Raw genomic sequence first — 24,529 nt, 5'->3', positions numbered from 1 at the left:
CACTTTTACAGTTGGAGGGAACCATTTTTCACTCAGTCCTAACAGTTGGTCCTTACCTCTGTGTCTCCTATAAATATCCGATTTCTACCTAAGGTAACCCTTTCCCCAATTCCGGAATCGTTGGCTCAAGCAAAGTTTGCAGAAAAACAATTTTAACTGGGAGCACACAGTTACATTTGGACATGCGGTTCACCCCGGGCAACCGTGCCCTCTAGCGCTTCTGCTGGGCGCGCAGGGTGGCCCTACGCCTCGCAACAAAGACTCGGACTTCGGCCGGCTCTCTACCAAGCGGACGCAGCGCCTTACACTGGAGTTTCACCCACTGTCTTCAGAGACCTCACGACCCAACCTACGTTTCTGACATTTCTAGATGATCTCGAACTCTTTGCCAACGCTGCCCATGAGCTCCCTCCTCGGCCTGCTATACAAGCCAGGGGCGCTCAATTCAACGAAGCTTCCTCCTGGTCCGCTGGGAAAGGAATAAAGGGAGCTTACATCCTCCCCACCGCCCCCCTCTTTACTCAACCCCACCGTTAACTGTACAAAACTAGGTCCTGTGCCCGCTGCAGACCCAACTCGAGCCCCTCGCCCTGCTCCCACCCAATGCTTCTCGTCCTGACTCCGAACACAGAACCCGGGTGGCCGCGTCGCCCTCTTCTCCTGCGCGCTGGTGACTCAGCCCTGAGAAGAGAAACCTCTCGGTTTTTTCCGACTAGTGCAGGGGCGCCCGCGCCCCGCCCCGCCCCTGCCCGCCCGCGTCCGGTCCCACCCACCGTCCACGCTCCCGCCCCGCCTGAAGTTGCCTTTCTCGTTTGAGCTGAGGGACGCGTCAGCCAGGCACCCCGGGGTGTGGCCAGAGGACTTCGGCGACGCTTCCCCGAGAGTAGCCCCCCTCCTCAACCCAGAAAAGACAACCCCGCGGGGCTGCAGCGAGCCAGGCATGCTCACTGGCGCAGGCCCGGCCCGCAGCCCGAGCAGGAAGCGCCGGCGCTAGGCAGCCCCCTGCGCTGCCAGCTGGAGCCGGGCGGAGCCAGCGCCTCGGCGCAGGGTGGCTCTGCCAGTCCCCGCGCGCCTGGGCGGCCGCACACGTGTCCAGGCGTCACGTCCGCGCGCGCCCCCGGGGCTTGCGTCAGCGGCCGTTCCAGAAGCGGGTGGGCCAGGGCTCTTTGCGCACCGCTGGGGTTCGGGGCCCGGGACGCCGCCGGGAGGAGGGCACCGCGCGGGGTCCGACGCGGAGGCGTGCTCGGAACGCCGGGGGCTGCGGAGTGCATCAGCGCGGTGCAGCCCTCCGCCTGCCGGGCGCCGAGCGTCTCCGCCGCCCGGACCTGGGCTGGGCGCCGTGGCGTTGCCTCGGAGCTCGCTGCCCGCGGGGCGCGCACCGCCTTGACCCGGGCGGCCCCGCGGCAGGCAGGCGCCCGCAGTTCCATGGTTGGTTCGGAGCGCGATGAGCCGCCCGTCCTCCACCGGCCCCAGCGCTAATAAACCCTGCAGCAAGCAGCCGCCGCCGCAGCCCCAGCACACTCCGTCCCCGGCTGCGCCCCCGGCCGCCGCCACCATCTCGGCTGCGGGCCCCGGCTCGTCCGCGGTGCCCGCCGCGGCGGCGGTGATCTCGGGCCCCGGCGGCGGCGGCGGGGCCGGCCCGGTGTCCCCGCAGCACCACGAGCTGACCTCGCTCTTCGAGTGTCCGGTCTGCTTTGACTATGTCCTGCCTCCTATTCTGCAGTGCCAGGCCGGGCACCTGGTGTGTAACCAATGCCGCCAGAAGTTGAGCTGCTGCCCGACGTGCAGGGGCGCCCTGACGCCCAGCATCAGGAACCTGGCTATGGAGAAGGTGGCCTCGGCAGTCCTGTTTCCCTGTAAGGTAAGCCCAGGGACAGCCCACGTACCTCCGCCGGTGACCTCAGGGACTCCGGTATCCGCCAGCCCACTCGCAGGCCCGGAGAGGCGGGCGGCATCTCTCATTTAAAAAAAAAAAGAAAAAATGTTTACACTTCGTCCACCCTCCCTCAAGCCCACTTTGGGAGTAGGTCTGGGTTGACATTTACCGAGTAATAATTGTTAATAGACAATTAACAGATTAATTGGCATTTGCTGATCGTTAGAACATCGTAGCTCACCCGGCCCAATGCCCGCGTCCTCTGCAGACGTGTATTCGGGTACTCCCGGTAGGGCTGGGCCGCACCAGTAAAATTTGGACCGAGAAACTGACTGTGTGGGGATTGAGGAGGGAGGAAACGGGCGAGCTAAACGCCCCCTTTACCAGCGCTGGGCTCGGCTGAATTGATAACTGGAGTCCTGCACCCCGCGCCTACCGTCTGCGCACCCCTGACACGTGGGAGCTCTCGGGAGTGTAGCTAAAAAAAGGGCGCCTACAGCCTGTTTTCCTCTAGCTAGAAGAAAACCCTGCAAGCCACGCCTTTTTCTCTCCTAGCCTTCCAAAGACTGGGAAGGACTGAGGAGTTGTGGCTGCGTTGTTGTACTAAGTGGGGTGAAAACAGTCAATCAAGAAATTAACAAGGGCACTCAAGAGCTGTTGTTAACAGTTGTTTAAAGCTCATCACTTCATTTTTTATTTAATGTAAAAAGTTTTCAATGCCCTTGCGAAAAATGCAAGCCACCAAGACAAGAAGTAAAATGAAAGACCAAGATCTCTCCCCTCCTTTCCCACCATTGTTAGGTTTAGTGTGTATCTTTTTAAACTATATATACATACACCCTCGCAGCTAAATATAGAATCATAGATGTCAGTGTATGTCAGGGAGGTTTTTTAATACCCACACATAGATGTAAGTTTTTCTCCAAAAATGGCATCTGCAACTTGCTGTTCTTAAATTCATATTATCACACATATTTCTCTATACCTGAAACCTAGTCGACTTCATTGTATTTTAAATGGCTGCATAGTATTGCATTGTGTGGTCATATTATAACATTTGTTTACCTGCAGCTGTACGTGGAAACCTTCAGGAGCAGTTTCACAGACATACTTGTCTACATTATAACCTAGAACTATACTGTAAAGTCATTTTCTGAAATTAGAAGTGGAGATAATGTCATTAATACTTTCCAGTTTTTTTGTAAAAGTAACTTGCGCTGCCTCTTGGGCCATTTAGGCTGTCTTGCATTTCTCCTTGGTGCTGCTTATTTTATAGGACAAGAGCTCATTTTTAAATTAAAAATAATCCACCAGAGAATTCAGGCTTGGGACTCAGGTCAGTAAAATTAGTGCTTTAATTTGGTCTGCTGCCCTGCTGCAAATCAGGTTTAAAATAGCATATTTAAATAAGAGTTTGAATCGGTGTTTGGACTAGGGTGTTTCAGGCAACCTTAATAAATTGCTGTTAACCCCTCCTCATATAGTGCTTACTAATTCACTCAGCCCAGTTTCTCAAAATTTAGATAAAGTATTTGCATAGTTGTCTTAGGGTTGTGAAAAAGGTGACAACCTAGTGGTTGGAAAAGGTTTGGTGGTAGTTAACATAGAGTGGCTATTTGATGCTTGAGATATATTGCAGGGGTGGGGGATGCCCCATAGGATTTCTGGGGAGCCATTTTCTCACCCCTTTACTTTCCCTTAAACGCGCAGCGGCTAACAAAAGAAATGGCTTTTAGGTGAGTTTTAGTTCACAAATGAGCATTTGATATTAGTCAGTAATCCATAATTTGTTTTTAAAAGGTAACCATAATAGAATTGTGTTGTTCCCAAGAGAAAGGGAAGGAAACAGTTATGCTATATGGAGCATGAAGTTTCACTTTCAGGATCTAGAACTCTGGTTCCTATGAAAGCATACGTTCTTTCCTAACGTGAAACAGGCTAGTGAAATCAACCTTGAAGAGGAGTTCTGGGAATCAGGGGTTCTCAGCCTTTCTGTACATGTCAGTGGTTTTCTGAGTCTCTATTCTATAAGAATGCAGTGGGGTAAAGCTATTACTTTGCAAGCTGAAATTTAAAAGGGCCAATTATTCCCCTGCAGACCAAGAACCAAGCTTAGGATGTGATCTTGGGGATGCTTTTGTGTGTGCATGTGTGTGAGTTGTATAAAGCTGGGGTGTGTGTGCCTCACCTTTGGTTGATCAATAATCCAAACTATTGGCAGGGCAGCTCAGCCAGTTAGTCTGGATAAACCAAACTTGAATGTATACATAGGCCCAGCGACCAACCAAGATGTGTTAGTTGTAGAGGATGAGAAACAACAGAGAGCCGTAAGGCCTGTATCAAACTTAAAACAAGGCAGATCTGTTTACCTAGCCCTTTGGCCTACAGTTTGAGGCTCCTAGAAATTATGGGACTGCCTTTTTACTGTCCCCACCTGCTCTCAGAATCTCTCATGGGCTGGATCATGTGAAAAAAACCAACGTTGAATAAAGTACCAGAGCCCACATCTCAAGAGCTGCCTGGCACTGCCACTGTTTGCCTGAAAGACCACCTCCCAGGGCCTTGATTTCCTCATCTATATAAATGAGAGATGAATCTGCTTGACTTCTAAGGACCTGTAGCTTCTAGCATTCTATGAAAAGAAGGGAGGCTATCTGGAATGTTATTGGATGCCCTCTATCTGCCAGCTACTTTGCAGGGGTCAGCTTTTACTAGTTTGCCTTTTTTTTTTTTCAGATGAGGAAACTCATGCCTACAGAGTGGTTAAATGTGAAGTGACTTGTCAAATCACACAGCTAGTAAGAGGACCAGTCCAAGCGCCTGCATCTCAAAGGCACAGATGTTTTGTCCTACACCTTACTACGTAGGGATTTCGAATCTGAGTGTATACTCAAGATTCTGAATCATAACTCAAGGTTGACACCAGTAACAAAACCGTCTGGTTGGATGAGTTCACCAGATGGGCCTCTTATGGGACCATCCCAAAATGACAACATACATACTCACTGTGAAATTCATTGGCAGGAATTTTGTAGGGCATGTAGGGTAGGAAGATGGGGGGGTGGGGGAAACCTACAAACCTAGTATTTTGTGGGGTATCATCACAGCTCTGGACTGCTTCAGTTGGCAAAAAAATGGATGTATTGCCAAATAACTATCCCACTTAGGTTTAGGGTAATTAATTAAAGGCTAGAGTGTTGCCAGCACCTTTGATATGGGGAACTGGATGCATTATTAGCTCAGATCTTTGGGTGTGGTGACTCATGCCTGTAATCCCAGCACTTTGGGAGGCAGAGGTGAGCAGATCACCTGAGGTCAGGAGTTCGAGACCAGCCTGGACAACATAGCGAAACCCTATCTCTACTAAAAATACAAAAATTAGGGCCAGGCGCAGTGGCTCACGTCTGTAATCCCAGCACTTTGGGAGGCTGAGGTGGGCGGATCACCTGAGGTCAGGAGTTTGAGACCAGCCTGACCAACATGGAGAAACCCCGTTTCTACTAAAAATACAAAAAAGTTAGCTGGGCATGGTGGCACATGCCTGTAATATCAGCTACTCAGGAGACTGAGGCAGGAGAATTGCTTGAACCCGGGAGGCAGAGGTTGCAGTGAGCCAAGATCACGTCATTGCATTCCAGCCTGGGCAACAAGAGTAAAACTCAGTCTCATTAAAAAAAAAAAAAAAAAATTAGCCAGGTGTGGTGGCAGGCACCTGTAATCCCAGCTACTCAGGAGGCTGCGGCAGGAGAATCGCTTGAACCCAGGAGGTGGAGGTTGCAGTGAGCTGAGATTGTGCCACTGCACTCCAGCCTGGGTGACAGAGCAAGACTCTGTCTCAAAAAAAAAAAAAAAAAAATGGAATGTCTAATAGTGTATGGCTTTCTTCCACTTGGGGTATTTTTTAATCCATTCTGTGGCTTGTTCCATGCCTGAGAACTTTTGACATCCTGTGCCCAGACTTAAATTCACCCCTTCAGTGTGTGGGTTTAGGGGGAGAAGTGAAGGTTGACACATTCATATCAACAACATAGTCTACTTTACCATCCAACGGTGTATTTTGATATCAGCCAAGTATTTCTCTCTACAACTGTGAGCAATGCTAATCCACTCCAGCCTTCTTACACTGTGATGATACCTTTTCTTTGTCCTCTCTGAAAGTTTCTAGTAGCATATCTCCAAATAATTATTGAATTTGAAAGCCTCAGCCGGACAAGTCTTCTCTGTAATTGTGACAATGTCTGTGTTCCTTAAAAAAATAAAAAATAACATAAAACCAAGTAAGGTTAGACAAAACAGTTGAAAGTTTAAAAGCCCTTGGCTTCATCTAGTTCAGTGGAGACAAACTTTCTAAATGGGAGGAGGGCCATGTAATGGGAGGAGAGGAGAGGAGAGAAGTATTTGATGCACTCATGGCCTCGGGGTCAGGGAGACCTAGAGGAGCAGTGGAGATGGTGGAGAGCCAGAGAACAGGTGCCACCTCCCAAGAGGCAGCTTTTACTCAGCTCTGGCTGATTGGTGGGGTTGGGGATGTGGGTACAGGCATATCAGACCTTTAAATTTTTTCAAGAAAAGCCAGAAATCTGGATTTTTTTTTTTCCTTTAAGAGATGGCATCTCACTATGTTGCCCAGGCTGGTCTTGATACTCCTGAGCTCAAGCAATCCTCCTATCTCGGCCCCCCAAAGTGCTGGGATTACAAGTGTGAGCCACCGTGCCCAGCCTGGATTTTTTTTTTATGTTAAATATCTCGATTTTTTTTCTAGCATTGGCTGACTTCACATGTATAGCCACCACTTGCAGACAAAGCGAACCACCACGTCTCCAGGCCAAATTCCAGCTGCCAGCATGCAGCCTCTGATCTGATTCTCTTGTAGAAGCATTCCTTGAGCCTGGAAGTTCTCATTTAACTCTTGCCATACATGAACTTTGGAACTCTGTTAGGCCCTAACTGTTGGTGATTTTGTAGCTTGTTTTCTTTTCATCTTCATTTTGCCAAGAGAATATTATTTTCTGGCCATCAGGAACCCTCAGATGATGGCCTTGTGACTAGATGTTTGACTCTATACAGGTCAGTTTCTTTTTTGCACCTGAGGGTCTTTAAGAGAAGGGATTGGACTAAATGATTATCCCAAGGTTCTTTCTTACCCTAAAATTTTAAAATATAGTAAGCGGTCCCAGTGAAAAGAACGTGAGCCCGGAAACAGAAGACCTGGGTTCTCGTCCTGGCTTTGTGTGACTTTGGTCCAGTCACATACTTCCCTGACCCTGTTTGTTCATCCATTAGAAAGAACGGAGATAACGCCTAGTTAGTGGGTGCTCGGAAATCAGATTAGAAGTGCTGTTGAGGGCTTTTGCTTTACCATATGGAATGGAATATGGGGGGTATTGGGGTGGTTGGAAGGTTGCAATGGGGGATCACCTGGAAGCAGGAAGCACAAGCCGATTAGCCAAAAATACTTTCAAAAACTTCTTCCTAACCCCCAGAATTCTCCTAACACAAAACTATTTACTTTGGAAGTTGTCCGTGAAGTCCTCACTACTGCCTGACATGGGCAAGGTTGGCCCATAAAAGCACAGAGTGAACTGGCAAGGACCAGAGTCCACATACATTAACTCCGGGGCTCAAGATTTTAAAGAACAAAATTGATAATACACCTTTCGTTGTAGTTTACTTTTTGTATAAAGCAGAAGCATTAGAATACTGTATGGCAGTACTTAAGCTTAATGGTGATTCCACACATAATTGGCCAAAGATTTTTCACAGGTCACCACGACCTGGAACTGGAGTAAATAGTTATCAGTGAAAGTTGAGCCTTAGTATAACCAGAACAGAGGCTTACCATAAGTTACAGCAGGTCTGGCCTATAAAATACCAGCCCAAGATTGGGATAGACTCTCCCGTTCTGTGGTAGAGCTGTTTTTTGAAGCCCCATTAAAAAGTACTGTATATATGAATATAGTGAGGCTTCACTGTAAAATGTCTTAAGCATCAGATTTTGCTTCTGACAAAATTTGTGAGACATGGCCGTTCTTATTCAAACCCATAAGGTCCTCACTCCTTGAAAGGGGCATGTAGCAGATACACATTTGCTAAACTGTGTACCAGTGCCAGCATTTGGAGCCACTGTGTATTGCTGGCGAGTTTTTCAGGACATGATCATACACAGGGTATTTGAATGTGGTTCCACGCTGGACATCCTGAAAAGGAAAATAAGAAAGTCTTCCTGATCAAATGTATCTTTATTTTAAGCTTTGGGGTATCCTTTTAAGGCTTATGAAGGATACTGAAATGCTCTACAGAATTTCATCAGCTTTGCCCTAGATTGCAAAACTGTTGTTTTCCTCATTTCCAGTTTGGTAAAGATTTTATGTAATGATTTTTAGACTGTGTAGCATCTATGGAATAAAAGGGTTTTCCTGTTCTCAGTTTTTGCCCACAGGTGATATACAGATGGATGAAAAATATTTCTGGTCAGGTGTGGTGGCTGATGCCTGTAATCCCAGCATTTTGGGAGGCTGAGGAGGGCAGATCATGAGGTCAGGAGTTCAAGACCAACCTGACCACCATGGTGAAACCCCGTCTCTACTAAAAATACAAAAATTGTGCCAGGCACAGTGGCTCACACCTGTAATCCCAGCACTTTGGGAGGCCGAGGTGGGCAGATCACCTGAGATTGGGAGTTCGAGACCAGCCTGACTAACATGGAGTAACCTTGTCTCTACTAAAAATAAAAAATTAGCCAGGCGTGGTGGCGCATGCCTGTAATCCCAGCTACTTGGGAGGCTGAGAGGCAGGAGAATCACTTGAACCCAGGAGGCGGAGGTTGTGGTGAGCTGAGATCGCACCATTGCACTCCAGCCTGGGCAACAAGAGCGAAACTCCATCTCAAAAAATAAATAAATAAATACAAAAATTAGCTGGGCATGGTGGCTCGTGTCTATACTCCCAGCTACTCAGAGGGCTGAGGTGGGAGGATCGCTTGAGCCCAGGAGGTCCAGGCTGCAGTGAGCTGACATCTTGCCAATACCCTCCAGCCTGGGTGACAGAGTGAGACCCTGTCTCAAAAAAAAAAAAAAAGGGAAGAAAAGAAAAAGAAAAATATTCTTTTGCTAATGTGCCGGCCTATGCACTGCTTTAAAATTTTGAATCAGCAAAGATAGTATCTTTGGGTCCCTTTTACCCGCAGGATCCCTCTAACTCTGGCAGTTTTGAGGGCAGCCCCTCATCTGGCCTGGTCCAAATCCCAACTCCAGCCCCACTGTGACTGGCTGGTGACCTCTCCAAGCCTCAAGGTTGCCTTGAGGACCAAACACACTAATAATTCATGCAAAGTGCCTAACACAGCCCAGGCACTAAATAAATGTGCTCAGTTAGAAGCTGACAGAAACTAAATGGCCGATATCTGAGGTCAGGTTCATGCATAAACTTGAAAAAAAGGAATCATTCCTATTTTTTCCCATAGATTTTCCCAATGAGCTTCCCTTCCCTACTCTTAATCATATAGCATTTTCATAGAGCTGTGTAAGTTGGCCCTTGTATTGGTTTTTCAGTGATGAGGCTTTTTTTTTCATTTCTTTAAATTTTTTGAGAGGGAAAACTGGTTAGATTAAGCAGCATTTTAAATTATATGTATTATATTTTGTGTATTTTTACATATTATGTTTTCTAAAGTTATGATTATTTTTAAATGTAGAACATATAGAAAATAGTATAAAATTAAAATCTCCTATAATCTCCCTCACCTAAAGATAACCACTATACCATTTTGCATACATCCTTGCAAACTTATTTCTACATCAGTAGAGTTTTTCTTTAAAAACAAAAACAAAAACAAAACAAGTGAGATGGTGATATGGTTTGGGTCTATGTCCCCATCAAGTCTCATGTTCAATTGTAATCCCCAATGTTGGAGGTGGGGCCTGGGGGAGGTGGTTGGATCTTGGGGGTGGATTTCTCATGAATGGCTTAGCACTATCCTCTTGGTGCTGTTCTCATGAATGGCTTAGCACTATCCTCTTGGTGCTGTTCTCATGATAGTGAGTCTTATGAGATCTGGTTATTTAAAAAGTGTGAAGCACCTCTCCCACCCTTGCTCCTGCTCTTGCCATGTGAGATCCCTCACTCCCCCTTTGCCTTCCACCATGATTGGAAGCTTTCTGAGGCCTCCCTAGAAGCAGAAGCCGCTATGCTTCCTGTACAGCTTGCAGAACCGTGAGCCAATTAAACCTCTTTTCTTTATAACTTACTCAGTCTCAAGTATTTCTTTGTAGCAATTTGAGAATAGAACAATACAGGTGGGGAATCCTATTGTCTACACTGTTTCATAATCTGCTTCTTTATCTAACACATTCTTTAACACATCGTGACTGCTTTTCTACAGTGATAAATATTCTTTAGGATCATATTTAATGGCCACATATTGCAGTTCTATAACAGTACCAGAGTTATTTAATCAGGCTCCTATTTGTGGTCATTTAAATTCTGTTTTCTTACTGAGATTTTTTTTAAAGCACAGCTATAACCAAATCTTTGTACACAAAAATATAGTTATTTCCTAAAGATAAATTCCTTGAAGTTGGATGGTAGAGCCCAAGGGTATATGCAGAAATCTAAGTGTTTTTTTTGTTTTTTGTTTCGAGACAGGGTCTAGTTCTGTCATCCAAGCTGGAATGCAGTGGCATAATCACAGCTCAGTGCAGCCTCAACCTCCTGGGCTCAGGGGATCCTCCCACCTTAGCCTCTTGAGTAGCTGGGATTACAGGCACAGACCATCATGCTTGGCTAATGTTTGTATTTTTTGTAGGAACAGGGTTTCACCATGTTGCCCAGGCTGGTCTTGAACACCTGAGCTCAAGTGATTCGACTTCAGCTTCCTGAAGTGGCAGGATTACAGGCATGAGCCGCCACACCCGGCCTGAGAAATTGAAGCTTTTTGATAGTAGAACCAAATTGTTTTCTCCCTTAGAATGGCTTACAGTTGAATGTCCATTTCTTCCCAGCAGCACTGACATTGGGTGTTACCTTTTGGTTTTCTTAATGCCACAGCCTGCTTTTTCTCCCTGGTGCAGTGTCAGGCCAGAGTTGGCCGCTGCTGACCCCACCAACTTTACATCATACTCGCTCTTGCCTTGGAATCTGCTGCAGTTCCAGGCCCTCTCCTTCCCACAACCCATCTGCCTAGCCAGTTCTTGCCTCTGCTCACCCCTCTCGTCTTTCTGAAACTCTCCTAAGTCTACTGGTGGAGACAGATGTGCCAGTAGGGCAGAGCCCGTCTGAAGTACTAGGAGCCGAAAGGAGTCCGAAGACCTTGCTGCCATGGTGGCACCAGCTGCATGTTGAAGGTGCGCAGCGGTTTGCCCGTGAAGAAAGAAGGGATGGAAGCTCATAAGGAGGCTGTGTGGGAGGCCAGCAGAGTTGCTTGTGAAGGATGTTGCTTGCCTTGCTTATAGATGGCCCGAGCTAGGCACCCATGCTCATGCAGTTTTTAAGTTTGGGGGCAGAAACTCCAGTCTGGACTAATTACATATACAGTGTCTTTTTCACTACAACCTCTTGCTTTTTCTGTGCCCACTCTACCCTTCTGAGGAACAGTGATCCCTCTTCCCATTCTAGACCCAAGTAGTGGCTTTTGCAGGGATGGCAGTGGTACCAGCGGGCCCTCTTATTAGGGTTGCCAGATAAATACAGAATGCCCAGTTAAATTTGAATTTCAGATAAACAACAAATAACTTGCGGGGCCAGAGAAGAATAATAAGTATATTCCAAACATTGCCTGAGAGACATCTTGTATTTTTATTTGATAATTTTTTTTTTAATATTGAGATGGAGTCTCGCTCTGTCGCCCAGGCTGGAGTGCAGTGGTGCGATCTTGGCTCACTGCAACCTCTGCCGCCCGGGTTCAAGTGATTCTCGTGCCTCAGCCTCCCGATTAGCTGGCATTTCAGGCTCATGCCACCACGCCCGGATAATTTTTGTATTTTCAGTAAAGACATGATTTCGCCATGTTGGCCAGACTGTTCTCGAACTCCTGACCTCAGGTGATCTGCCTGCCTCGGCCTCCCAAAATGCTGGGATTACAGGCATGAGCCACTGCACCTGGCCTATTTAATAATTTTACAACCCTACCACTTAAGTCTTTTGGTGAATTCAGTTGGTTTCGTTGAGAAATAAAGACTGCTGAGGGGAATAGAGCTGTTTGAAGAACTGTCAGGGCAGTTACGTGGTTGTGCAGGTGGGAACCTGGCATGGAAGAGTGAGGGCATACTGAAAGGGTGGGTGTGGTACTGGTCACATGGCATAGAGCCTTTAACTCAGCTTTTAAGTGTTTTGTTTGCTTGAACATGCACTTTGAAAGGACCTCACAAAACTGGTTCTCCATGACAATGTGTGGTTACCTGCTAACTCTGGCTATGGACAGATGAGAAACATACATGGTCAAAAGTCAACCTTTGTTTAAAGTTTCTAAGATTAAAAATAAACCCCTGCCAGCCCTGGGAGTCTCTGTAAGGCTAAACACACCCTCCCTCGATAGCAGGGTGTTCTCAGATTTCTGCAGTAATAATTATGCCAGGCCAGTTGTGGTGGCTCATGCCTATAATCCCAACACTTCGAGAGGCTGACATGGGAGGATCACGTGAGGCTAGGAGTTTGAGATCAGCCTGGGCAACACAGCAGGACCCTGTCTCTTTTTAAAAAGAAAGAAAAGAAATTTATGCCAAAGTCTTCCCAAGACACCTCTTAGTAAGAAAGCTAAAAGGTGGTTTGTTGACTTTCTCTTAGGCAAAAAGGACAGATTTTTGGGCCCAAGATTTTAATTAGAATTGTCTTCCCCAGAAGAAATTTAGTAAAGTGAACAGTAAGTGTTTCCTTACTCTCACCACTGTTTGGTGACACTGTTTGACTTGACAGTTCTAGTGCTGAGTAATAGTGTCTTCTCCTATCACTGTCTGTAAAACTGTTACTGCACTATTGGTTGATGATATCTCTCTCTCTTTTTTTTTTTTAAGAGACAGAGTCTCTCTCTGTCACCCAGGCTGGAGTTCAGTGGCGTAACCTCGGCTCACTGCAACCTCCGCCTCCCGGGTTCAAGCAATTCTCCTGCCTCAGCCTCCTGACTACAGGCACATGCTGCCACGCCCGGCTAATTTCTTTTGTATTGTAGTAGAGATGGGGTTTCACCATGTTGCCCAGGCTGGTCTCGAACTCCTGAGCTCAGGGAATCCGCCTGCCTCAGCCTGCCAAAGTGCTAGGATTACAGGCATGAGCCACCGTGTCAGGCCTGATTATCTCTTCACACTGCCTCACAGCAGAGTTCAGGAATTTACCATTCAAGTTAAGGGAAAATACGCTAAGGTTCTTAGAGGAAGGATGCTAGACAGATGCAGGTTGAATATTATAAATAAGTCACAAGAACAGATTTCACTTTCTCCTGTTTCCCAAGCCTTAACATGATTAACTTGAAGAGTCTACAACTCTTCCACTGTTAATAATAGTCAAGGAGTAAGTCATAGACAGTTTTATAGACCCACTTATAGGTGATTTGGTAGGCTCCAGGTCACACAGGACACTGGCTACTTGAGTTCCAATCACAGCTACTCTACCATTGTTGTAAACATATTTTAAGCAAGAGGAACATACAGCCATCAAAAGGACAACTGTGCTCATGTTTTCCAGTCTAGGTAAGATCTCAGAAAGGCTATAAACCTTCTCACTGCCAGGCATGGTGGCTCACATCTTTAATCCCAGCATTTTAGGAGACTGAGGTGGGAGGATTGCTTGACGCCGGGAATTCATGACTACCCTGGCTAACAAAGTGAGACCCCGTCATTTCAATAAAAAAAAAAATTTTTTTCATCTTCTCACTCCAAATAGTTATGTAAATAAAATATGTGAAACACTTTCATCAAAAATGACAAAACCATAGTGCCTGAAATCTAAAACAAACATTTCTTCTTACATGATCTCAAAATCTATTGATTTTTTTTTTAATTCTAAGTCCCACAGTAAAACTTCTAATTAAAGTAAAATTAACATGGTGGAAAACATTCCATCTTTGGCAGATACATCTAACATTTATTCATTTATCAACAAATATTAGGTGGGCAAGAAGCAGGCAATGAATCAGTGAACCAATAAGCAAAATTAACAAACCTGTAAATTAACTAGAAAATAACCTGTGATCATTCAGTGCTCTTTGTGGGGCAGGTAAACATTTTAAATCACAAAACAGCTAGCTTGAATTGCTAGAAGTCCTTTTAAAAGTTTGACTGATGGTTAAAATGTAACTTTTACCATGATGTGGATCTATACTAGGCTTAGCTGCCAACTCCCATTTGCACAAGTCCTAATTATCTGCTAATCATACATAATAAATTATACTGTCAGAAATTCATCCTTCCAGTTGAGCTCATATATCTCTTCTTCCCACTTCCAGGTTCACCTCCCAAAAGAAAAAAGGGGCTGAAGTAAATTTTATTCCTGGAGCTCATCTTTCAAATGGGTCTAGAACAAAGTGGAGTTTACCTTGGACCACTGAGAGTGGTGAATAATGAAACTACATGCCAAGGCCACAGACTTGTCAGGCACCCGCAAACCTTTAGAAGGATCAGAGGACAATGGAGAATGCATTGTCTTCTATAGGGGCCAAAGAAGTGTTGGTTATTATGACAATTCATTTCTCATTGCAAAATTGTATTGGTTCACTACAGTCTCAAATAGCCTCTAGTAAAAGAAAAACTACCAACTTCAGTTGCATTTACATGTAGTTATGTAGTTAAAGGTATATATTCTTTTAAAACAAACACTATTATGATAAAACTTAATTCATTCAACCAATTCTGCATAAACCATTTCTGTCCCATAAAAGATAAATATGCTAACTCGGTCCCTGGATTCTTTAGTATGTTTTTATGTATGTATTTTTGAGACAGGGTGTCTGTCAGTCTGTTGCCCAGGCTGGAGGGCAGTGGTACAATCACAGCTCACTGAGCCTTGACCTCCCAGGCTCAAGCAATCCTCTCACCTTTGCCCTCCTAGTAGCCGGGACTACACGTGTGCACCACAAGGCCTGGCTATTTTTTTTTTTTTTAACTTTTTATAGAGACGGGTCTCCCTATGTTGCCCAGGCTAGTCTTGAACTCCTGGGCTCAAGCAGTCCCTTCATCTCGGCCTCCCAGAGTGCTTGGATTACAGGCTTGAGCTGCCTTGCCTGACCATGTTTTTATTTTGATATGATTTCAAACTTACACAGCAGTTGCAATAATAGCATTTAAAAAGTCCCTTATAGCCTTTATCCAGATTCACCAGTTACTTCCTTTTTGCTCCAGTTGCTTTATCATTTGTGCTGTCTTTGCTCATACTTTTTTTTAACCATTTGAATGTAAATTGCAGGCATCTTGTCCCTTTACCCCTAAATACCTCATTGTGTTTCATCTAAAATCATTTTCTTATATAATCATAGCACAGTTATCAAAATCAGGAAATTTGACACACAGCAGATCCTATTATCTAATCCACAGTCCACATTCAAATTACAGCTTTTACCCCAGTAATGAATGTCCTTTATAGGAATTTTGGTTTCTCATTCTAGAGTTATGCATTGCACTTAGCCATCAGTATGCATTCTGTGATCATTACAACTTATTTAGGTTGAAAGAAAGTGCCATTTGCTTTTTTTAACTCCAAGACAAGGTCATTTCTTAGATTTAATTCAAAAGTTTATGAGCATCAACAACAAAATATCGATTGTGGTTTGTTTTTCTTGAGACATTCTCATTTGAGGTGCTAGCAGGTATTTTGCTATAAATTTCAGCTGTTTCCTAGGACGTAAGCTGGTCTAGGCAGTGTGGTTACCTCACAGTTCCCTAAAGAGCCATGCTTCTGCTGTGGAGCACATGCTCCTCCCATTGAGTAGATTGTTGATTGCTGGGTTCAGTAAATCATTCTTGAATTGCATGGAATCAGATTTCATTAAATAGGTTAAGTGACTTGTTCTAAACCAGTGACAGCATCCATGACCTTCACTAGCACCATGGCTAAGAAGGCTTATTTTGCTTGCATACTCATTTCATAAGTAAACATAATGTGACTGTGTTTATTAGGTAAATAACAGGTGTCTTGTGTTTGACTGTGTGTTGCTGTATCTTGTTGTGTGTATTTGTGTATGAAGGGGTTTCTATGCTGAAAAGGGAAAACCCTGCCTAAATTCCAACTTAAATACAACCTTCAAACCCCACACCCAGGAAAAGAATGGGAACTATTCGCTGCTTTCTGCAAAGATCTAAGAATGAGGGTCCGGATTACACATCACATCTCAATGGCAGAACACATTTGCACAAGACTTTTGAGTCACTGCAACATGAAAAGTTTGTAAAGCGAAGTTAGAAATGGGATTTCAACATCTCTTTGTTTCTCATTCTGCTGGGCCATCATCTACCTCCCAATTTTTTTTTTTTTTTTTTTTTTGAGATGGCGTTTCGCTCTTGTTGCCCAGGCTGGAGTGCAGTGGCACAATCATGGCTCACTGCAACCTCTGCCTCCCAGGTTCAAGTGATTCTCCTGCCTTAGCCTCCCGGGTAGCTGGGACTACAGGTGCCCACCACCACAACCGGCTAATTTTTTTGTTTGTTTTTGTTTTTTTGTATTTTTAGTAGAGATGGGGTTTCACCATGTTGGCCAGGCTGGTCTCGAACTCCTGACCTCAGGTGATCCACCCGACTCAACCTCCCAAAGTTCTGGGATTACAGAAGTGAGCCATCGTGCCCAGTCCTACCTCCCTATTTTCTTCTTTAGTTTTCAGAGTGTGTGTGTGTGTGTGTGTGTGTGTGTGTGTGTGTGTGTGTGTGTTTTCTTTAGAGATGTTTACTTAAAACTAATTCCCCCTGGGGAAATGAGCAGATATTTCCCTAAGGAGAAATCTCATTTATAGCTGTGGGCTTGTCCCAGGAGACACAGGCAGCCCTCTGCGAACCAGCCCAGGTGCCTTCTCTCAGTAACAAAAGGGTACAGCTAAGAACCAGACATCTAAAGGAAAGCCCTCCCCAGCTTAAACGCACAAGTCCTTGACCTTTTCACATTTTGTGGGGCAAGCCCTAGCTGGAGTATGAAGTGAAACCTCAGGACTTTCTTGCCAGATCCCAGAGAAGGCTGGGAGGGCCTAATGGCTGGTTACTGATTTGAGATGCTGCTGCCTTATTCCTCAGGGAGTGGCACTTTCAGGGCTGTTTCTCTCTCCTTGCAAACCAAAGAAGTTAATATTAGAACCTGCTTCCAAAAGCAGTGTATCTGTGGACTCTGAGTTTTATGTGTGTTGGGTTGGTGGCCAGGGGTGAAGGCAGATATAAATTATTTGTTTATTTTTCCGAAAATATTGATTCTTTGACTCCTGAGCTGTTGTGTGCAGTGAAAGAACCCTGGCGGGGCAGCCTGGGAATGCAGGGCTCTGCTCCTTGTGAAGCCACAAATGACCACAGGGCCCTGACCAGTCAGCCACACTCTGGGAGCATCCAGCTTCTAGTGAATAAAACGGGTAGAATGGACTCCCTGGTCTAACTCCATGCTTTGCTAGCAATCATGTTCTGATTGTGTGGCAAGGCTGGCATTCCTGAGTTGCCCTGGTAGTGCTCATTGGGTGGGCCAGTGACCTACTGGACCTGCTTGCTGGCATGGGCCGCTCCTTGCAACTGTGATAGTGGCTGCCTGGAAGCCAGGTTTTGTCACTCTTGAGAATTGGAATGAGTAGTTCTTATCAGAGTCAGTGGTTCTCAACTGGGGCCATTTTGCCCCCTACGTGACATTTGGCCATGCCTGGAGAGCTGGAGACATTTCTGGTTGTCACAACTGAGGGGCAGGGGGTGGTTGCTATTGGCATCTAATGAATAGAGACCAGGGATGCTGCTAAACATCCTGCGGTACACAGCACAGCCCCCACAACAACGGATTATCAGGTCCAAAATGTCAATAGCACCACTGTCGAGAAACTCAAAATAAACTCCATTGTCAGGAAGGTCCCTGACCTGCCTTCTCCTTTAGGTTGTTTGTTTGTTTGTTTTTTGAGACAGAGTCTCAGTCTGTCGCCCAGGCTGCAATGCAGTGGCACGATCTCAGCTCACTGCAACCTCCTCCTCCTGGGTTCAAGTTATTCTCCTGCCTCAGCCTTCCTAGTAGCTGGGATTACAGGTGCATGCCACCACACCCAGCTAATTTTTTATATTTTTTGGTAGTGACAGGGTTTCACCATATTGGCCAGGCTGGTCTTGAACTCCTGACCTCAAGTGATCCACCTGCCGCAGCCTACCCAAGTGCTGAGATTACAGGTGTGAGCAGCGCGCCTGGCCTCCTTGAGGTTTTATCCCCACTGTTTCCTCCACTCACCCTGTGCTAGAACCAGATGGAACAACTCCATCCACAATCCACTTGTCTACAATAAAGCTTTCCTCACCATGTCCTCCTCACCCTGTCCCACCTTGAAATCACCTGTTGCCCTCCTGGTCTTCCTTTACATAGTTGTTAAATTTATTATATGGTCTTTCTCAACTGGAAACACCACAAGGGCAGGATCCACAGCTGATTCCTTCTGTGTGCTCTAGGATAGAGGTTCTCAGCCCTGGAAACTCTTAGAAACCCTTGGAGCTCTTCAAGAAAACACAAGCCCAGGCTGGGCACAGTGGCTCAAGCCTGCAATCCCAGCACTTTGGGAGGCCGTGGCGGGTGGATCACGAGGTCAGGAGATCGAGACCATCCTGGCTAACACGGTGAGACCCCGTCTCTACTAAAAATACAAAAAATTAGCTGGGCGTGGTGGCAGGCACCTGTAGTCCCAGCTACTTGGGAGGCTGAGGCAGGAGAATGGCATGAACCCGGGAGGCGGAGCTTGCAGTGAACCGAGATCGCGCCACTGCACTCCAGCTTGGGTGACAGAGCAAGACTCCATCTCAAAAAAAAAAAAAAGAAAAGAAAAGAAAACACAAGCTCAAGGCCAGGGGCCAGTGAGACTTGGCTTTGCTGCTCAGAAGCACCTAGACAGTTTTACATACAGTCTTGGGGAATTCACAAACTACTAAAGCCCTCCCTCGGATCCCTGGATGAGAGCCCCTGATGAAAGTGACAAAACACCCATGGTGCTCTGACATGCCATTCCAGAACAATGCCAAAACTGCTTGAAGTATGAAATGTGGCGTGTGTGTGTGTGTGTGTGTGTGTGTGTGTGTGTGTGTGTGTGTAGGGGGTTAAAGTTTAGACTTTAGTCATCATAAAAGTGGCACCAGTTGTTATGAAGACATGAACCTTACCCATGATGGAAAGAGAAGGGATAGATTGCCATGAAAGTTCTGCTTGTTCAGTAAAAGCAGAGTAAGCACCTAAGGCTTTAAAACTATTTATTTAAGTTAATAGAGGATGTAGCAAGATCCTTATGAAAAAACATGAGATCGTTGTCCACACAAATGCAAAGTAATGCCTTTTCTATTTGTGCAGTTTGGGGAGGTTCCCTGTTCTGTATATTTGGGTGGAAAGAAGTGTTGAATATGTGATTTGTAAGGCAAATCAAATAATTCAGAGTATAAATACTCCTACTTGAGTGGGGAAAGTTATAAAATGATTGCCAAATGATAAATATTTGCTGTAAATGTTGAGTTCGTCATGAATGAGGAGTGGTTTGGGACTTTGGGCAGAGGTGCAGCTGGTACCTTTCTGGGTGCCATTGGCCAAAGTTCATCTCATTCCTGGGCAGCTATGGGGAACAGTTCGTCTTGAAACATCTTCAGATATTGAGAGCTTGTTTCGAGACTCTGCCAGGCTCTGGGCTATTTCTTGCTATTTTTATTGTGTGTGTGTGTTTTTTTAAACTGGACAGAAATGTCTCACCCATCACTCACAGAAGAACATGAGGAGGCTCTGTATTCCTAGCCACACCCTAGATTTAAAACACAGTTAATAGGGATTTGTTTTTCAGGCCTTATAAAGTAAGGAACACAAAGTATAAATACACATGGATAAATAAATTTGTTTCTCCTGAGTTTTTTTACAGCCAGGCTTTAGAAATTAGTTCAGAGTTTTAAAAGATGAACAAACAATTCCTATGGGCAAATAAGTAACTGAAATATTTCTGCCAATTTCTGTTAAATATTATAATCCGCTTAGGTATGGGGAAGTGGGGGTTGGAGGATGAGCTACATTTCTTTCTTTAAGCCACTCTCCTTTCCGATTAGGGGAGACTAATCCCCCTGAGAGTGGAGGCTGTCATCCTTGCTTCGGAATCCTCTGAGTGACTGTAACTTAGCGTCTTGTATGGAGAAGTCACATAGTGCATACTATCTGCTTGTTGCTAGTGATAAATTCATCTATAAAGGTTAGAATTTGACCGACTTCAAGTTTAAAAGGGGGATTATTCTATAAAGCAGGGTAGAGAGAAGCAAAAACAGCAGTGGTGCTTTTTTTTTTTTAGCAACTGGACATAGCATCTTAGAAAAATGACCTGGCCTTGCCCTTATTTGGTGCCTTCATGTCTCAGTGGAGCAGGGGAATCCAAGTGTGGTTAGCCAGACAGTTCCCCTGCCATTCTGTGCTCCAGGGGTCTAAGGCTGACACCTAGTTTCACCTGAAAAGGTGATTCAGGTTTCTTAATTCTTTACAGAACAGCTTAGTACTCAGGGCAGGTGTCTACTTGTGGGCTGATCTCCATCTGGTATCTAGGAATTAACACTGTCATCCTTGTGAGAGTCTGGAGTAGAAATTGAGTTCCTCTTGGTGTGGTCTTTTGCCACGGCAGGTATGATTTATCCACTAGGAATGTCATCCCAAGTGCAAGGGAGAAAATGATTTTGTTCTCCTACCCTATTAAGGCAGTGTCTGAGGGGCAGACTGATCATGTCAGCAAACTTGTCTAGTTCTGCTTCCTCCCGGGCCTGTTGTGAGGACCTGACATACCTGACCATGAAATGATGTGCTCTTGAATCTGAGGAAGTGTTGGGGGTCAGCAAGCTTTGAGAGGAGGGTTAGGCCCTTCTCATGTTAACCTCCACTGGCCAGAACCAGACTGACCAGTAGTCTTCTGAGTTAGTTAAGTAGCTCTTGGATGTGATTTCCTTCCACCCAAAAAATATGGGCAAAGCCCCCCAGAGGGAAGGTCAAAAGGATGCATTGGGGTAATATTTCTAGCAGTATGAAGGGGTCTCCAGGCCTCCGCTGCCCTAGCCTGGTGATGCCAGCAGCAAAGAGCAAGGAACCAAAGGGCAGCCTTCCCCACGGCCTGCCTGCCAGTCACCAGTTTGAGCCAGAAAGCAGTGGAGGGGGACAACAGAATTATACTGTTGTTAATATTGTCTATATGTGAAAACTAATCTTGGGATAATATAATATTCCTTGCCCAACCCCATCCCCACCACCCAAGCAATTGAATTCTTTAAAAAACAGCTTCACAGAAAATATGGGGAAGACCAGCTTTTATAGGGCTTGCTCAACAATTTTGAGATGTGCACAGTAAGAGAACTTTAGTTCTCATCCCTTTGACAGCAGAACAGGGGGCATGGAAAACAGCATATTTCTGGTTCAGGAAATACCCTTCATTTTATGCATGACAGCATTGATGATGAATAGAGACTGAGACTTTTAGTCTTGAATATTTCACTTGCTTTGAGCAAAAGTAGTTAAGAACACAGTTTAAGCCCAGGAAAATGGAGTAGTTAAGTACTCATAGAGGGTTGAAGCAATAGAAGTTTTGAGAAGGCCCAATGGCTCAATGCATTTCTTTCTTTGCAGTATGCCACCACGGGCTGTTCCCTGACCCTGCACCATACGGAGAAACCAGAACATGAAGACATATGTGAATACCGTCCCTACTCCTGCCCATGTCCTGGTGCTTCCTGCAAGTGGCAGGGGTCCCTGGAAGCTGTGATGTCCCATCTCATGCACGCCCACAAGAGCATTACCACCCTTCAAGGAGAAGACATCGTCTTTCTAGCTACAGACATTAACTTGCCAGGGGCTGTCGACTGGGTGATGATGCAGTCATGTTTTGGCCATCACTTCATGCTGGTGCTGGAGAAACAAGAGAAGTACGAAGGCCACCAGCAGTTTTTTGCCATCGTCCTGCTCATTGGCACCCGCAAGCAAGCCGAGAACTTTGCCTACAGACTGGAGTTGAATGGGAACCGGCGGAGATTGACCTGGGAGGCCACGCCCCGTTCGATTCATGACGGTGTGGCTGCGGCCATCATGAACAGCGACTGCCTTGTTTTCGACACAGCCATAGCACATCTTTTTGCAGATAATGGGAACCTTGGAATCAATGTTACTATTTCTACATGTTGTCCATGATGTGACTTTCGTAAACCTTCAAAATTATTTGGGCATAGTGCTCTATGTTTAATAAAGGTTTTTATAGATGTTTTATTCCATATGTCTTCACAAGTCAGGACCCACAATTACCCGTGTTTTGTTTGAACAGCAGTTTCCCATCTGGCTTCGACCCAACAAAGTTCATTAACCTGGGATGAATGGGGTTGGCCTGTTGGTAATTTGGATGCTGTTCTGTGATCTAAAACAACTCTTACTGAATTGTATTTACTCCCTAAACAACACTTGACAGGCTGTTGCACAGGGCTTCTATAGATCAGTGTGTTAGGAATGGGAGGCCCCTTCCTGCCTGCCTTCCCATATTGGTCCCTTGACATTGACAAAAGCACAGTGACTGTCAGCAGATTCCTTTACTTTTGTTTGTGGGAGGTAGGAATTGTTTTAATGCATTTTAAACAGTGTTTCTGAAATTGGATGGCTGGCTAATAGACACTGAATCACCCGGAGTGCTTATCTTAAAATTGCAGATTTAGGGAGCCTGCCAATTTAACAGTCTCATCAGGTGATTCTTTTCAACAGTAATGTTTGAGAATTACTGGGTTAAATTGTGGGAAAGAGTCCAGATTTTAAAGGTGCTTTAAGGTTGCCCTCTGCCGATACTGTTTGTCTTTCTACTGTTTCATCCCCTAACTTCCCCCAACCCTCAAATTAAAACTAGAACTATAGATCCACATGAACGCACGCCTGAGATTTGGTCACTCACCTATGTTTTGGGTGGATTGCCTAGGAAAGCAAGTCATATGGCCATTGATAGTTCTCATGTAATTAGTTTTGCTCACCACTAGTACAGATGACCCGTTTACACGTGGCTTCCCTCGGAAGCCCTCCTCAACAGTAGCTGGTGTGAAAGACTAAATCAGTAGAGTTGGAAAAGCTTTATAACCGGTGTGTCATATGCTTGCTATTTAAAGCTGTGTGTTGGTTTTGTTTTTCTGCCACATTCACTAGTTTTTTAATAAATATTTTCCAAAAATGGATATTGTGCTTCATTTCCCTAATTGAGTAATGGGTATTTATTGAGCATCTACTGTGTGCAAGTGCAATGAACCTTCATCACTACATCTGGGGTTGGAACTTTCACTGTTTGTTTCCACTGTGGAAACAGTCATTGGGCCAAGGTCATGGCACGGGTCCATGACAGCACTGGGGTCCGGGCTCATGTGTCTGAACCACTGACTGTCAGTGCTGCAGGTCTCCTCCCATGGCTGTCATTTCTATCTGACAGTGCCAGTACCTGTGCAATAAGAGGATTGCTCCAGCTTTACAGAGTCAGAAGGAAGACGCTTGGCCACTGCTGACATCCAGAGTGCTGGCGTTGATCCAAGGTGACCCACTCCCTCAGTCCCAACCCTAAACTCTCAAAAGAATTCAGAGGATTAGGGCCAAATGCTCAGCAAGGATTGAAGGCTGCTTACCTCAGTGTCCCAATTTCTTTTTTTTTTTTTTGAGACAGAGGCTGGAGTGCAATGGCACTCACTGCAATCTCTGCCTCTAGGTTCAAACAATTCTCCTGCCTCAGCCTCCCAAGTAACTGGGACTAGAGGCCTATGCCACCACACCCAGCTAATCTTTGTATTTTTAGTAGAGATGAGGCCAGACTGGTCTCGAACTCCTGACCTCAAGTGATCCACTTGCCTCGGCCTCCCAAAGTGCTGGGATTAAGGCATGAGCCACCACACCCAGCCCTCAGTGTCCCAGTTTCATTAGCATACTACCAAATGGAGGTGATGGCTTTGGAGTTGATTTTGTTTTTTAAGTGAGATACAGCGTTGAGTTTTTATTAGCCAGCACAGGGCTCTGACATTTAAAGAATTGCTAAAGTAACCTCTTCTGTAAAAGTGAAAAACAGTGCCCTACACAAAAGTAGGGGTTTACAACATCTGTGGTGAATGAATAAAAACCACAACTCTTACCACTAAGAAAGTCACATTTCAAGTCAATATACAGAGGAACCTATGAAGGTGAAACTAGGATCCAGGAGCAGGTGAACTCTGACCCTCAGGACCAGAGCCAGTCCAGATATGGCCTCCAGGGCCCTCATGGCACCCATGCAAGGTGCAGTGTGCATACACTAGCCAAGCTTGGCAGCATCACTTCATGTCCACGGCTTACCCTCTTATTACGTGTGGTAGAGGAATCAGGACTGATTGGTTAACAGTGCATAAAAGGCAAGCCTATAAACAAAAGACATAAAGAAGGAGAAAGTGGACACAAGTTATTCCAAAAGCACAAAAAGAGTTTTAGCCCAAAAAGGTAAAGTGATGGGCCAGCAGCCACACAGTGCATTACTGGCAGCACTGG

At 45.5% G+C, this 24,529-nt stretch overlaps 1 protein-coding gene across 1 annotated transcript; it reads left to right on the top strand.

Annotated features, from left to right (window-relative positions):
• The first annotated feature begins 784 nt into the window (after positions 1-784).
• SIAH2 (siah E3 ubiquitin protein ligase 2) lies at positions 785-23,203 on the top strand. Its single transcript, XM_516819.7, has 2 exons — positions 785-1,861; positions 21,632-23,203. The coding sequence occupies exons 1-2, from the start codon at positions 1,445-1,447 to the stop codon at positions 22,187-22,189; spliced, it is 975 nt and encodes a 324-aa protein (XP_516819.2). The 5' UTR covers positions 785-1,444; the 3' UTR covers positions 22,190-23,203.
• The last annotated feature ends 1,326 nt before the right edge of the window (positions 23,204-24,529 follow it).

Source organism: Pan troglodytes, chromosome 2 (genome assembly GCF_028858775.2).
Source record: "Pan troglodytes isolate AG18354 chromosome 2, NHGRI_mPanTro3-v2.0_pri, whole genome shotgun sequence".
NCBI lineage: Eukaryota > Metazoa > Chordata > Mammalia > Primates > Hominidae > Pan > Pan troglodytes.
Note: the sequence above shows the minus strand (reverse complement) of the source record. Positions and strands in the feature narration are given on the sequence as shown.